Here is a 12,870-nt window from a genome sequence, read left to right as displayed (position 1 = left end):
TGAAAGCAACACTAATAGGCAGGAAAGCTGTTTTTGGATTAGTTTGTACAAATACATAAAATATTCTCAAAATTCTACTTTTTAAAGGAGCATTAATAGATATTTTGACCATTTAGCAGACATGTAGCAACGCAGCATTCATATCGAGACGTGCTGGCCAGCTGACAAATATTCACTTTCCTCGAATTTCTGTTCCTATTCACTTGTAGTGTTGTGGTTTAATAAGCACTCCCACGTTCAAACTCAAATGAGATCAATAAGAGCAGATTGCTAACTGTAAAAACAAAAACCTGAAAGATGCTGAAAGGCATCTAAAAGGTAAGGATAACTTAAAAGTCGAGTGATAATTCTGTGGGTTTGTTTCACATGAATAGAAAACACTGATTAGTGCTTAAGAAAGAATCCAAATTGAGCATTCATGTGTTTTTTGCTTGAGTATTTGGAATATTTTCAAGCTCAGATTCTCATCTTGCCTCTTTTTTAGTTTATTTGCTTCGTCTTATTCTCCAGACAGTTTCCCCTAGGACTCTCCCTAAAGTGGTTTCTAAAATGTGTTTTGAGTGACCACTTGGCATTATTACCACGACTTCAGAAAAAACAGTTTGTCCATGCAAACAGGTATATTGGCATAAGTGCGTATCATGTATATTCCAAACATAGCCTCAGGTCTGCCTATATTGCTGTAGGGTCCCGTGTAATTTGAGCTCTCCATACCCCTCGGCCTTTTCAATTACCAGAATTTGCTTTCTGCTGTTGCTGGCAGAATATCAACTGAAGCCCAGCTGACTCTGTGTGGACCTATTTGGAGGGGATTGAACTAGCTTGCAACTAATAAAGGAGATTTTGCAGTATGCATATAAGGACTTTATGGGGCTGCTTGACTCAGTAGTGAGCAGCTTGTGCAATTATCAGACCCGTATATGGAGAACGTGAAGGCGGTGGGGGGAGAAGGGGGAGCGAGATAGGGAAAGGGGGTAAAGACAGGGGAGATGGGAAAGGATGAATGGATTTAGAATATTTTAATATTTAGAGATAAAGTGATTTTTTTGCTTTTCCCAAAGGGACACATCTGCAGGACTGTAACCATATCAACATCTGTCTCTGCAATTACACTGAGGAAAGCAGCCCCTATGTGAACACCATTTGGTGTAACTATATCCAACAATGAAACCACTGAAATGCATCAATGCATTAATGGGATGCATTCATTCCCTTATCCATAATTTAGGAATTCACTTCAGTCAGCCTGATAATTAGGGATGCTGAAATGCATGTTACAAGTAATGACACCTCAGTATATAACCCAGCCCCCTCCTGAGAGTCAAAATAGCACTACCATACAATTATGCAGTACGGTGCAGTATGAAAATGCTGTTCTAACAAAACTGATCACTGGGCTCAGTAATTTTGGATGCATTATGCCTTGAGGTGCAATCAGTACTTTACACAAGCCCTTTCGTGCCATCATCTATACATTTACAGGCCAATTATTGTGGACATAACTGATGGAAGTCAGATTGTTTCCCTGATTCTTGATACCAGTTTTCGACAGGTAATCAGTAGCTTCCAACTAATTGCATTTTTAAGGTCCCAGGTGACTAGTTTTTCATCATTTGCTGAAGCTTTACTTCAGTACCTGTCAACAAAGTGCCAGAGGATTAATGAATGAGGCTGTAACACGCCCGCCACTTACGCGCTCATATTTTTGTTGAGCTCTAGTCTGTGGTTGCGCCTGTAGTCACGTCTCACTCCGGCTGCTCAGATGTATTGGGTCTTCAGATCATGGTCAGTCTAACCTTAGACAGAATCACAGATGTTTTCACCAGGGTGGGAAATTAACTCCTCAAAATGTGAACATGTACTTGCCTCTGACAGATAAATCTCCCAGCCACTTTCATATTTTACCAGCATCTGGCTGGAGGCTGGCTAATTTCCCACACTGGTTCTCACTAATGCTTGAACAGTTGGTTGTACCCATATATGCAACATAGCTACATTATACATTTACACGATATTTGTACTCTATTTTGAATTGCAGCCAATAGTGTATTGTAGTATATTGTGATAACAGCATCGCTGAAAGGAGCAGTATTAATAAGCTTATCAAAAACTCTGTTTCTAAAGGTTCTGTAGGGTCAGACTGAGGCACTAATGTCATGCGTTAAAATGTGTGTCAGTGTGAGAACAGTAGTGTTGTGTCATGGTAGGAGTGTATCTTTGTTGCTGTCAAGTAAAAACAATATACGGTATTTCAGAAAAGTCCCACTTTTTATTAAATAAGACAAACAGCATTAAACTTAGTGGCTTTCTCAAAACATTGTGGCACATTTAAACACTATGAATATAAAAATGTAATTCCTAGATGCATGTAGTAATAGCTCAGGGTTTGTAGTCAAAAACCAGTTAACTCATTTTTGAGAAAAGTACAAGCAGCTCTGGGAATCAAGACCAAATAGGCTTGAGAGCAAGAAACCAAAAAACAAAACAAAACAACCCCAAAAACCAAAAAGCAGAACAGAGCCCATTCAGTATTCATCATGATGTTTTACTGCTGTTCATAGCGTGAGCCAGCTTTAACATGTCCTCACTCAGTGCAAAGTGTACCTTGTGTTTTAAATATTACAGCATCATGAGACGATTTAAAATAGCCTCAATCATGTATATTTATGTGCATATGTACATTATACTATATATATCAGTGCAATACATGCTTGATTGTTACATGTCAAAGACACACTATGGAAAATAAGCATTATCTCCACTTGCAAATGACATTTTGAAACAGAGCAAGTGATATTATGTGATTTTGCGTCTATATGTAATATATATGTAAGACCTATGTATGTGCTTGTCTGTTTACACAATAGACACACAAACAAGGTGTGCCAAAAACAGCACGTTCTGACTTTCTACCATAAATCAATGGGTGGGGTGTGTGAGGTGAGGTAATATGACTTTCAGCAGAACGCACTGCTGACAGGCTGTTGTTCTCTTAATTATCAACTGGTAAAGATGTTAACAGAGGTATTGATGGGTCTTAATTGACCATATGGCTGTTTGTTTGTCTAGCTGGAGACTGACCAGAGAGCACACTGATAAGACACTCACACACACACAGTCACACACATGGATGTGATGTGCTGCACAGAAACATGAACAAACACACACACACACACACACACACACACACACACACACACACACACACACACCCAGCTCAGCATATAATTTGTCGGGGCTTCAGTTTCCAATCACAGCTCATCGGAGTGTGTCTCCAGACATTATCTGCATTATGCTGACATTATTGCTGGGTCTGCTGCTTCGTAATCCAGCCATTGTAGTGTGTGTATGAGTGTATTTGTGTGTGTTTTTGAGGCCGGTCTGTTTCCTACTACCTGGTTTTTCAAGACCAGGTTCAGCCTGCAGGAACTGTCTGAGAAAAAGCCAATAACATGTTCCCCTTTTTTCAATCTGGTGCCTTTTCAGCCCTCTTCCTCTTGTTCTCATCTGATTGATCCAGTCACACGTTTTAATTGCAGTACACTTTCCCCATCCTTAATCATTCTTCTCTCCTTGGATTGTGAACATCTTTTTTTTTTTTTTTTTTTTTTTTTCTGCACAGCTCAGAAAGTGAAAGTGAGGCGAGCTTGGTGGGTGGAGCCGAGGCTTCCTAATCGTCTCTGTGGGGTTTCAAAAGACCTCATAAAATATTGACGGCTACATGTGGGAGTTAGCTCGAGCAAGACGATCAACCTTTTCCTTCTTTAATCATGAAGTTTTTCTCCTTTTTTGTGTTTGTCAACAAGCCGCTTTGAAAAGTCTTCGCCAGCCCCAGAAAAGACATGCTGGAATTAAAGATGGAGTTCAGTTGAAGTGGCTTAATTTGATCCAGACAGATTGCAGAGGTCTGCAAAGAGACGCTGAGTGTTATATCGGGCCGAGTGTGTCTCTGTTTGCCTTCAGTGATGAGGAAGACTTGGATGGATTTTGTGTTCCATCCAAACTTTTCAAGTATATTTCAGAGTATTTAGAGTCAAATTATCCCATCACACTGACATGTTTCTTATTTTTGATTAAGACACTTGTTTGATCAAATATCTCAGAGCGCAAGTTTAGTTTTATTATTCTGTTAATTCAGTGGATGACTTTTTGAAAGTCATATTGGAATTTCACAATTAAAATTTCTTAAGTAAGCTCACAAAATCTCTCGGCTAACATCTCTTTCTGCACAGCCTCTGGGAGCCCACAGTGATGCTTTTTGAAGCCCTCAATTATTTTGCTTTGATCACAGTCAGTAAGATGAGCTGATTTTGAAATTCGATTTGACAAAGAAAAACAGCAAAAACCTCAATTTTTGAGAAGCTGAAACGAGAGAATATTTAGCATTTTATATTAGTTTGTTTTATAATAGCAGCCAGTGAATTTTCTGTTGATCAGTTAATTGTCGCAGCTCTAATCTGAAGTGTATTAGTTGCAGTGTTGAGAGGGAGGCAGTTTGATTTAATAGAATGGACAAAAGATTAGTCAAAAACCTGTGATGATTTTAATGGCTGTTTTTTGTTTCACACGAATTAATAGTTAATGTTAATAGTGGAGCGGAGAAATCTGGCATCCGCTTTGTGCCCTCCAGCCAGCGTTTGCTCTTCACCCCAAACGGAGCCGACATCAGATGTAGGTCTGAGCTCCTCTCTCTCTGTCTCTGCCATTCTGGTCCTCTCTTCTGTGTCTTCCTCTGGTTTCATCGCTCTCTCCTTCTGTCGCTCTCTCTTAACCTCCCTGTTTGTCTCCCTTTGACTGTCATCCCGTTCTGTTCAGCTAGCTTTCGCCCAGCGCTCGCCCCTCCACCCCTCCCCAGCCTCAGTGTGCGGTGAGCCTGAATTACAGGGGGGTAGAGCAGGTGTTCAGCTGGCCGGCTATTGCTGCTGACTCGCAAAAACACTGAGAGGTGAGTCGCGAGCTGCTGGGGTTGAGGGATACAGCTGGCCTCTAATGCTGATGGACCTCCCTCTGGTCTAATGTTTGCCAAAGGCCCGGCCAGGTGCTCAGCAGCATATGCACACACGAACACACACAATCTTTACGGATCCACATTTGATGCTCCAAACGGACACACACACACACATGTGTGTCAGATCTAATAAAGATTCCCAGCTGTGGTAATTGTAGTGCACAGATAGCGAGTTGATGAGTTCTGCTGTAGGTTCACGCTCTCTGCTGCGGAGGAAAAAGGTTGTAATTTTGTCTGGCTCAGAGAAGAAAAATGCTAGGACGCTGGCTTCCCCACACAATTCTCTGCCTCCTAAACCGGAGCACGAATTACTTAAACGAGTCAGGAGGTCAAACCGCTTTCGCATTAGCCTTTGGCTCGGTCACTCAGCGGCTGGGTGGGAAGTTTCAGGAACAACTTCTGATGGGAACGACTCAGCTACATTCTTTCAAGAGCCCTTTTCCACCTTTACATTCCCTTAATCTGTCCGTCTGAACCCCCCCTCCCCAGCTTTCTGTCACCACCTCCAGCTTTCCCCGTGTTTCTCATTTCCTTCCTTTTCCTCTCCTTCCTCTTCTCCATTTTTGTGCAAACACCATACAACAACTCACTCCTTGCTCTTGCTAAACCCGGGGAAGGCGATGGAAAAAAATCCAATAAACATAAGCCGCCGCTCCCCCTTGACTCCGCTGTCGTCCCTGAGATGTTATTTAAGCGCGACACGTGGTCGATTTTTCCATTCCACCTGAATGCCCTCACCCTCCTCTTCCTCCCCCTTTCCAATATAGAATCGAGATGTTCGTGCCTTTTTACCTTACCTCCTGATCCCTCAAGTTGGGAGAGAGAAGGGTAAATACGCAAAGGGTGTGTGAATAATGCAAGGCGAACATTAAATGTCAGGGCTAAAAATTCACAATTTCCCTCTATTGTCTCGCTGGCATTCGCGGCATGTTTTATGCATTTTATAATTAGGGAAGTCTCAGAGGAGAGGAGCGGAGGAGATGGAGGCCTGGCAGTTATGGGGATCGCTTATTTCTGCGAGAGGTGGCGTTTTAAGAAGTTGCAGAACTTCATTTGAAAGGCAAATCTCACAGCTCCTTGGAGTGGAAAACCATTGCAGAAATTCTTCCCTGAATCAATAGCACTTCCAACATGCATGAGCTGCCTCAGAGACACACATGCATACTGTATATGTGAGTATACAGTACGCATGTGTGTCTCTGATTAAAGAGGGAAAGAGAAACCCGCTAAATGGTACCAAAGGCATCAATATTTCATGTCATATCATGGCTGATTTGAAATGTGGGAACCGTTGGGATTGAATGGTTGGGGTCTGTAGTTGCAGAGAGAAGAAAGACAATGAAAGGTAGCAGAGAGGTGAGAAAACAAAAGATGAGATGGAGTGAACATGGACAATCACAGATAGAAAGAGGAGGATGAACCGGGGTGGAGGAGAGGGAGAGGTGTGGTAGAGAGGAGATACAAAGGAAAGGAGAGGTGACAGAAGTGAATGTCCTGCATATGGCACACACTCAAGGTCTTCACTCGAACGTTCCTCCAATCATTTTCCACTCCTATAGACTCCACTGTCGCTCATATTTCCATCCTGTCAGTCCTTTCTTCTCCTCAGCTCTCCTTATCGCTTGTCACTTTTCTTTCATATTGCTCTCATCTTCTGCGGCTTCCACGTACCGTCCTTTTTTCATCCCTTCAATTGTTCATCTCGCATCCATTTTCCCCCCTTTATTCTGCAAGAAGGCTGTGCTGTTGGCTGAGTGTTTATTGTTTCAGTCAGTTTGAAACGTACAGGACATTCAGCCTCATTTTAGTTCCTACAAATGTTTTCATTTCCTGAGAACAAATTACAACATTGTAAAAATATATGTTGTACTTTGAAAATGACTACAAAACCATGGTTTTTGACACATCACATGTCAAGGAAAAACAATGGCTCTCTGTATTTTTGTAGCCAGCATTTGTAGACTTTGATGCAGCAGGGAATGAAAAACCTACTGTAGCTAGATTATGTGACAGATGATTTATATCATCATATTTGAGGTAGAGCCCTGCTGGGTTCCACCACAGCTAATGAGATAGATGTAATATTAAACATTTTATCAACTCATCTCACCCAGTCACCACATGAGGGGTCAAACCGCAGACTCCAGCGGAATAATGACTGACCCTGATAATAAGTCACTTGGTTTCACTTCTTTCATTTAGCCTGACATCATGTTCATGTCAGCTGATTTCTTTTTGGGAGATGGGCTGCTGGATGTTATGTGAAGTATCTCTCATTTCCTACAAAGATCAAAGAAATATATGGATCTCTACAAACTGACTTACAACTACTTGAAGATATGCAAACATCTTGCCCACATGGCTGCAGCTAAAAGCTAACAAGTTATGGAGAAATATGATATCACCATTCTTAATGCTACCTACAAAGCTTTGAGTGGTTGACAGTGGTGCCAGATTGGACTGGCCCAATCAGAGGTGAGAACCTGCCCAAGTGTCACAAAGGAAGCTCTCTCATATTAGAAATTGCCCAAACAAAAAGGAGGCAAAATGATCACACCCACAACCATTTTTATTTACCCAACTTGGCTGCTTCTTCTTTAATTGGCTGGACAAAAAAAGCTTTGGACATGATCATCATCACAAACAGCCAATCTGGCAACATTGTGGGTTGTCTGTTCCTCCAACCTGCTGAAAGAGCGAATCTTTGAATGTAAGAAGCAGAAGCTAGCTTTAGCCTAAAGGAAGTGTACGAATTAGCCAAAATTGTAGCAGATCAGAAAACATTCACATTAGTTCTTTCTGCAATGGTTGTAAAGGACAAATAACCTGTTTGTAAATGTATTTATGTATGAAGACTCACGGATATTAACCGTTCCTACATTAACATGGCAGAAAAATGTCCACATCTAGTATATCTATCATAGGAAGCATTTTATAATGAGCCCACTAGAATAAGTCCAGGGAGAAAATATTTGACATTATCTTATTAAGCAGGCACTTCTATGGCTATGGCTGTCTTATTCCCCAGTAAATGATTTTGGCCCCTCCCAGGACATCACAAAAAGAGAAATGAGATATCCACCAGGCTGCACATTTTTAATTTGCACCAGTTATACCTTTGGGCCATACTGTACAAGAAACAGCATCAGAAACCCATTCCATTCATCAAGTTCTCATCCTGCTTTTAGTTGCATAAATACAATCGTTTGACAGATGACTTTACTAATTGCCTTTTCAAACTGCCGTAATCTCTTGGTGCAGCAAGCGAAAATTAAAAATGTGGCGCCCTGAGTATTGTTTTTTCATGTCTGAGCCTGGATTTATCCACCTGAAATTAATTCTCTAATTTGTTTGTAAGATAAACAGGGAATACTTAGGATCCCAATCCACTTAAAGCATCTTCTCCACTACTTTACATATCCGTTCCAAAATGCTGATTTGTCCCTGAAGACCCCACCCAGGAAGGCTGCTAGTCATTAACAGTGAAATGAAGAGCACGCCTCTGTTCTTCTGAAGGGCACTGTAAAGTCCTTTCAGAGCGTCACCTTAATACATCATGTATGCGTTTGGTCTGCACAAGCAGTTGCATTCATGAGATCGGCGTTAGACGATTCACACTTGAGCTGTAATGTGATTTGCACCGATGTGTTTGGTGTGTGTTGCTAACACCCCTGCTCTGTATGAAGGCGGGTGATGACATCCTTGTCCAAACACGCTAAGCATCAAGAAACTGAAAGCAGTCAGATATTTTGTCGAGGTGCCACTTTAAACGTTGGACACTCAGTGAGCTACAAGTGCATTTCAATGAATAGGACATTTAAAGTCATTTAAAATTTGAGCCCTGCTAAAATTCCTTTAGCGCCATCATAATGTGCACCTTGCACTCCAGGGTCAGTTTTATTATTTGGTTCTGTATCTTTTTTATGATTTTAATAGTGAAATGTACTGCCACTAGCACACAGGTGGCCGTCTGGACAAGCATTCAGCAGTTCAGCCAAAATAAGGCATTTGTAGAAAAGGCAAAGATATTAGTTTCTCCACTTACAGAAACATAAAAAATTTCCATCCGGCAGCACGGCTTCTGGAAGAAGACTTTTTTAGCTTTAGGGCTGCAATTACTGTAATCACTAGAGTGATGTTGATTTTTTTTTTCCTAAATAATTTAAAACCAATTACTTTTTTCTGAAAATTGTATTTTTCTCCTCCACAAATTAACATTTAGTAACTTGTTAACTGGAATTTACAGCTAAAAATATTCTCTTTGTGGTGCTGTAGCGATGACAAGCATGAAACCATTTTGCACCTACGGTTCACAGTAGTCTGTGAACACATTCAGCTCAGTCATTCTGTGTCATCGAGGATGAATGTCGTCTCATACCGCTGCTAAACCATAAGGTTGGCTGAATTTCATTTGACCTTCATTAGCATAAAAACAAGTGATTACACAGAGGAGAAAACTTATTTGCATGCAAGCGCATGTTTGGACAACCACTGACAGTGCACCTGGCAGATATTAATGAGTGACTGACCGCAGTTTAAGGCTGACTGACAGCTGAGAGCATTGGCAACAAGTAAACAGTCATTCATGTGCCTTTCCCTGATGCTTTACATATTATTGAAAATGTCAAAAATGTACTTTATTTGTCTTATTTTTTGACACTGGAATAGCTGCTACTTTGCCCAGAGTTTGCTGTGAGTTTGATGCACAATTTGATAAAATACAAATGGGATTCTGAATAAACAACATGTAAGCATCATGTCAACTGAAATATTAAATCTGTCAGTAAATATAAATATATTGGGCCCCTCAGAAGCAACTGCTTCAGTTTTCAGCTTTTAGTAGTAATTTAGTTGTCCATCTAACTAAGCTCATTTTAAGTTCATCAAATAACCTTAAAGTAACTGTCTGAAAGTACAGCCTGGGAATTTTGGGCCCCTGAGGGCCTGGGGCCCCTGGGGCAGCTGCTTGCTTTGCCTGAAGTGTGAGAGTTGATTCTGTCTTCCTCCTGGAGTCACGTATTAGATGCATATTGATCAGTGATTCACTAAATGCAATGTCAATTATTCAACATTTCTCTGATCTCTGATCAGTTCACTCTAAGGATCTGTGTGGGTGAGGGCGTGGCATGAGTGAGAGCCTGTGAAGAGGGTAAACTTTCGTCTTGCTCATAATTCATGAATAGCTGATGCATATACATGCTATATTAGCTAGCTCAGCTGTTATTGTAGTTACCATGTATTAAGGAGAACTGGATACAGCGTTGGAGGCAGGGTCCCGTTCGTTCCTATTAGTGCGGTGTGAAGCCTGCTTTAAAGAAATTACCCAGATCAGTGCATGCTCTGCAGTGACCCATAGAGCAACATCCGGTTTAGCCCTCCGCTAACTTGAAAGGGGACAAAATGATACCACGAATTCCAAATGTTATTGGACTGAATGGATTAAATTTTGATAGTGAATGAGTAATTTCATGTTCCAGCCACTTCTTTCACTATGTCCCTGGGAAAAAGTCTTTTTTGTGCCAGTGTACATCATGTGACGTGGTAATTACACGGTTTGGCCACTTTGTCAAATTGGCTTTGAAGTCCGGCTCACTTCCTGGGGCCTTGATTGTTATTAAACTGCCAAAGTGCACAAATTATTCTTCTTCAGGGGCTTTTGGCAGTTACAGAACAGCTTCATAAATATATTACTACGACCAGCTTGGCTGAGGCCGTGCTGACCTTGATTTTCATGTATCTCAGGTAAACAGCATCAGATTTGTGTTCTGGATGACAGACACACACATATATGTGACTAAGTGTGCAGAAAAGTGTGTGTGCCAGATATTTCAACTCTTGAAATAAGCATAATTAGGGCCTAATACTCCATTTTAACAAGAAGCGGTGCCCTCATCTGTAAAATGCAATTTTTATGGCAACAAAAGTTCTTTGAAGGAATGAAAGCAATGCCCCTCTGATTTGTGGATTTAATTAGTGTTCGTGGTCTAATAACAATAATTATGTGTCTCTGACATGAACAGAATACCTTTCCTGTGCACACTTACAGCAGACATGAAAACAATCACACTGCTATGATTGATGTTAAGTTGATAAATACCACTTATGGGGACATTATGCTGCCTTCATAATTTTGGGGTATAATCACAATATGCAGACAGAAATGTCAAAACAGCAAAACTATGAATGACGAGAATTTCCTTCAAGCCATGAAATGAAAGCCAAATGTTTGTGTGTCTTGTGTTGTCCAGGCCAGTGGGAGGTGACTGTCAGAAGAAATGCCGGTCCTAGGTGCCCTAGCACATCACCACCGGGACCATGGCGACTCATTGGCCAATGAGAAGAGAGAGGTGCTCCCATGGCTCCTCCTGCCTTGCTAGATGGTCGGCGTCATCCTTGATGTTTCTATGGTTGCCGTGGTTGTTGCTATGGCTGCCGTGGCCCACCCGAGCTGAGCCGGTGGGCAGTGGGGGACATGGTGGGAAGGGACTCCACGGTTCCCTGTCGTCACCCTCGTCCTCGTCATCCTCTTCCTCGTCCCCGTCCAACTCTTCGCCATGGGGCTTCAGCACGAGGCAGAGCGGGGGGCAGCTGGACTGGCTGCTATCAGAGAAGGGACCTTTCCACAGATGTCCTGAGTACACAGAGTTCAGAGAGAGGTTCCAGCAGGGATTTTCTACCAGATACAAGATTTACAGGTGAGAGAGGTCTGCATGTGTGTGTGTGTGTGTGTGTGTGTGTGTGTGTGTGTGTGTGTGTGTGTGTGTGTGTGTGTGTGCGAGAGAGAGAAGAAAGCAGAAAGAGAGTGTGTGTAGCAGGATTTAAACAGCAGGATGAAGGAACCCAACCTGTTTGCCTTATGACCTCAGGGGCGCTCCTCTGATTTATTATTGTACTTTGAAAGTCGGGGGAAGATCAGCAGACATATTTTATGAAAGGAATGGTATAGGTGAAGCTCTAAAAACATTGCATCCTACATTTCCCCCAGTTCATAACATAGGTTTTTTATTGAGTATCTGTAGTTGTTGTTTGTTTGTTTTGTAGTGGAGTATTATATTGTAAGCTCATATCTGTGCAGGAGGATTTACCACATACAGTACCTCTTCAAATATAATCACACATCATGTATTAGTGTCCTCTCACATGAATAATGTTGTAATTGTTTTTAATGTAATCTGTGCTGTTTACTGCACGTAGGAGAATTTCATTACGTTAATTAAGCCTTTAACCCAGTGCCTACTTCAAAAAAACAAACTGTAAATACTGTCCTCAAATGGCACCAAGACTGAGGAGGACGTGCTGTCTTAAGGATAAACTCAGGCAACAAAAGACTTCTCTAGCTGTTTGTCCCTTCTCCTCGAACCCCAGGGGTGTGGCATGGATGAGCAGAGTTAAAACACTAGCGGCTACAGTCGCTAACCTGGCACATACACAACTACAACTATGAAGTGAACGCAACAGAGCATACAAAGAGACCACAGTCGTGCTCGTGCCTGCACCGAAGCCTGTCCCAATTTGTCCAGGAGATGTTGAATCTTCATGCAGCACGTCAAAGTTTCAGTTATCCTGTGAAATATTTCGTCATCTTGAAACCATCCATCGCTGAACCAGATTTCATGGCATTTTTGTCTGATAATTGTAGAGATATTTCAGTCCATCTAAAATTAGAAGGCACAGTATATCAACCTGCCAAGACGAATCTTATCTAAATTAGCAATGGGATGTCTTAAAGGATTTATTAGTTATACAATACCAGTTTTATTTATTGTGATGAGTTGTGCACTGCAGTTTCACCAAATGTTGCAATAAAATATTTAGCGTTTTTCTCCCATGTCATATTCCCGATCAGGGTAACAGATCTTTAT

At 41.5% G+C, this 12,870-nt stretch overlaps 1 protein-coding gene across 4 annotated transcripts in view; it reads left to right on the top strand.

Moving 5' to 3' along the window:
* brinp2 (bone morphogenetic protein/retinoic acid inducible neural-specific 2) overlaps positions 1–12,870 on the top strand; it is a 252,538-nt gene that overhangs the window by 96,186 nt on the left and 143,482 nt on the right. For all 4 annotated transcript variants that reach the window (XM_076744806.1, XM_076744802.1, XM_076744803.1 and 1 more), the window contains one exon: positions 11,257–11,703. In XM_076744806.1, coding sequence (XP_076600921.1) covers positions 11,324–11,703 — 380 coding nt within the window. In that variant the 5' untranslated portion in view covers positions 11,257–11,323. The remainder of the gene's footprint in view (positions 1–11,256; positions 11,704–12,870) is intronic.

This window comes from Chaetodon auriga, chromosome 12, assembly GCF_051107435.1.
Source record: "Chaetodon auriga isolate fChaAug3 chromosome 12, fChaAug3.hap1, whole genome shotgun sequence".
Classification (NCBI taxonomy): Eukaryota; Metazoa; Chordata; class Actinopteri; order Chaetodontiformes; family Chaetodontidae; genus Chaetodon; species Chaetodon auriga.
This window is presented reverse-complemented; position numbering and strand designations above follow the sequence as displayed.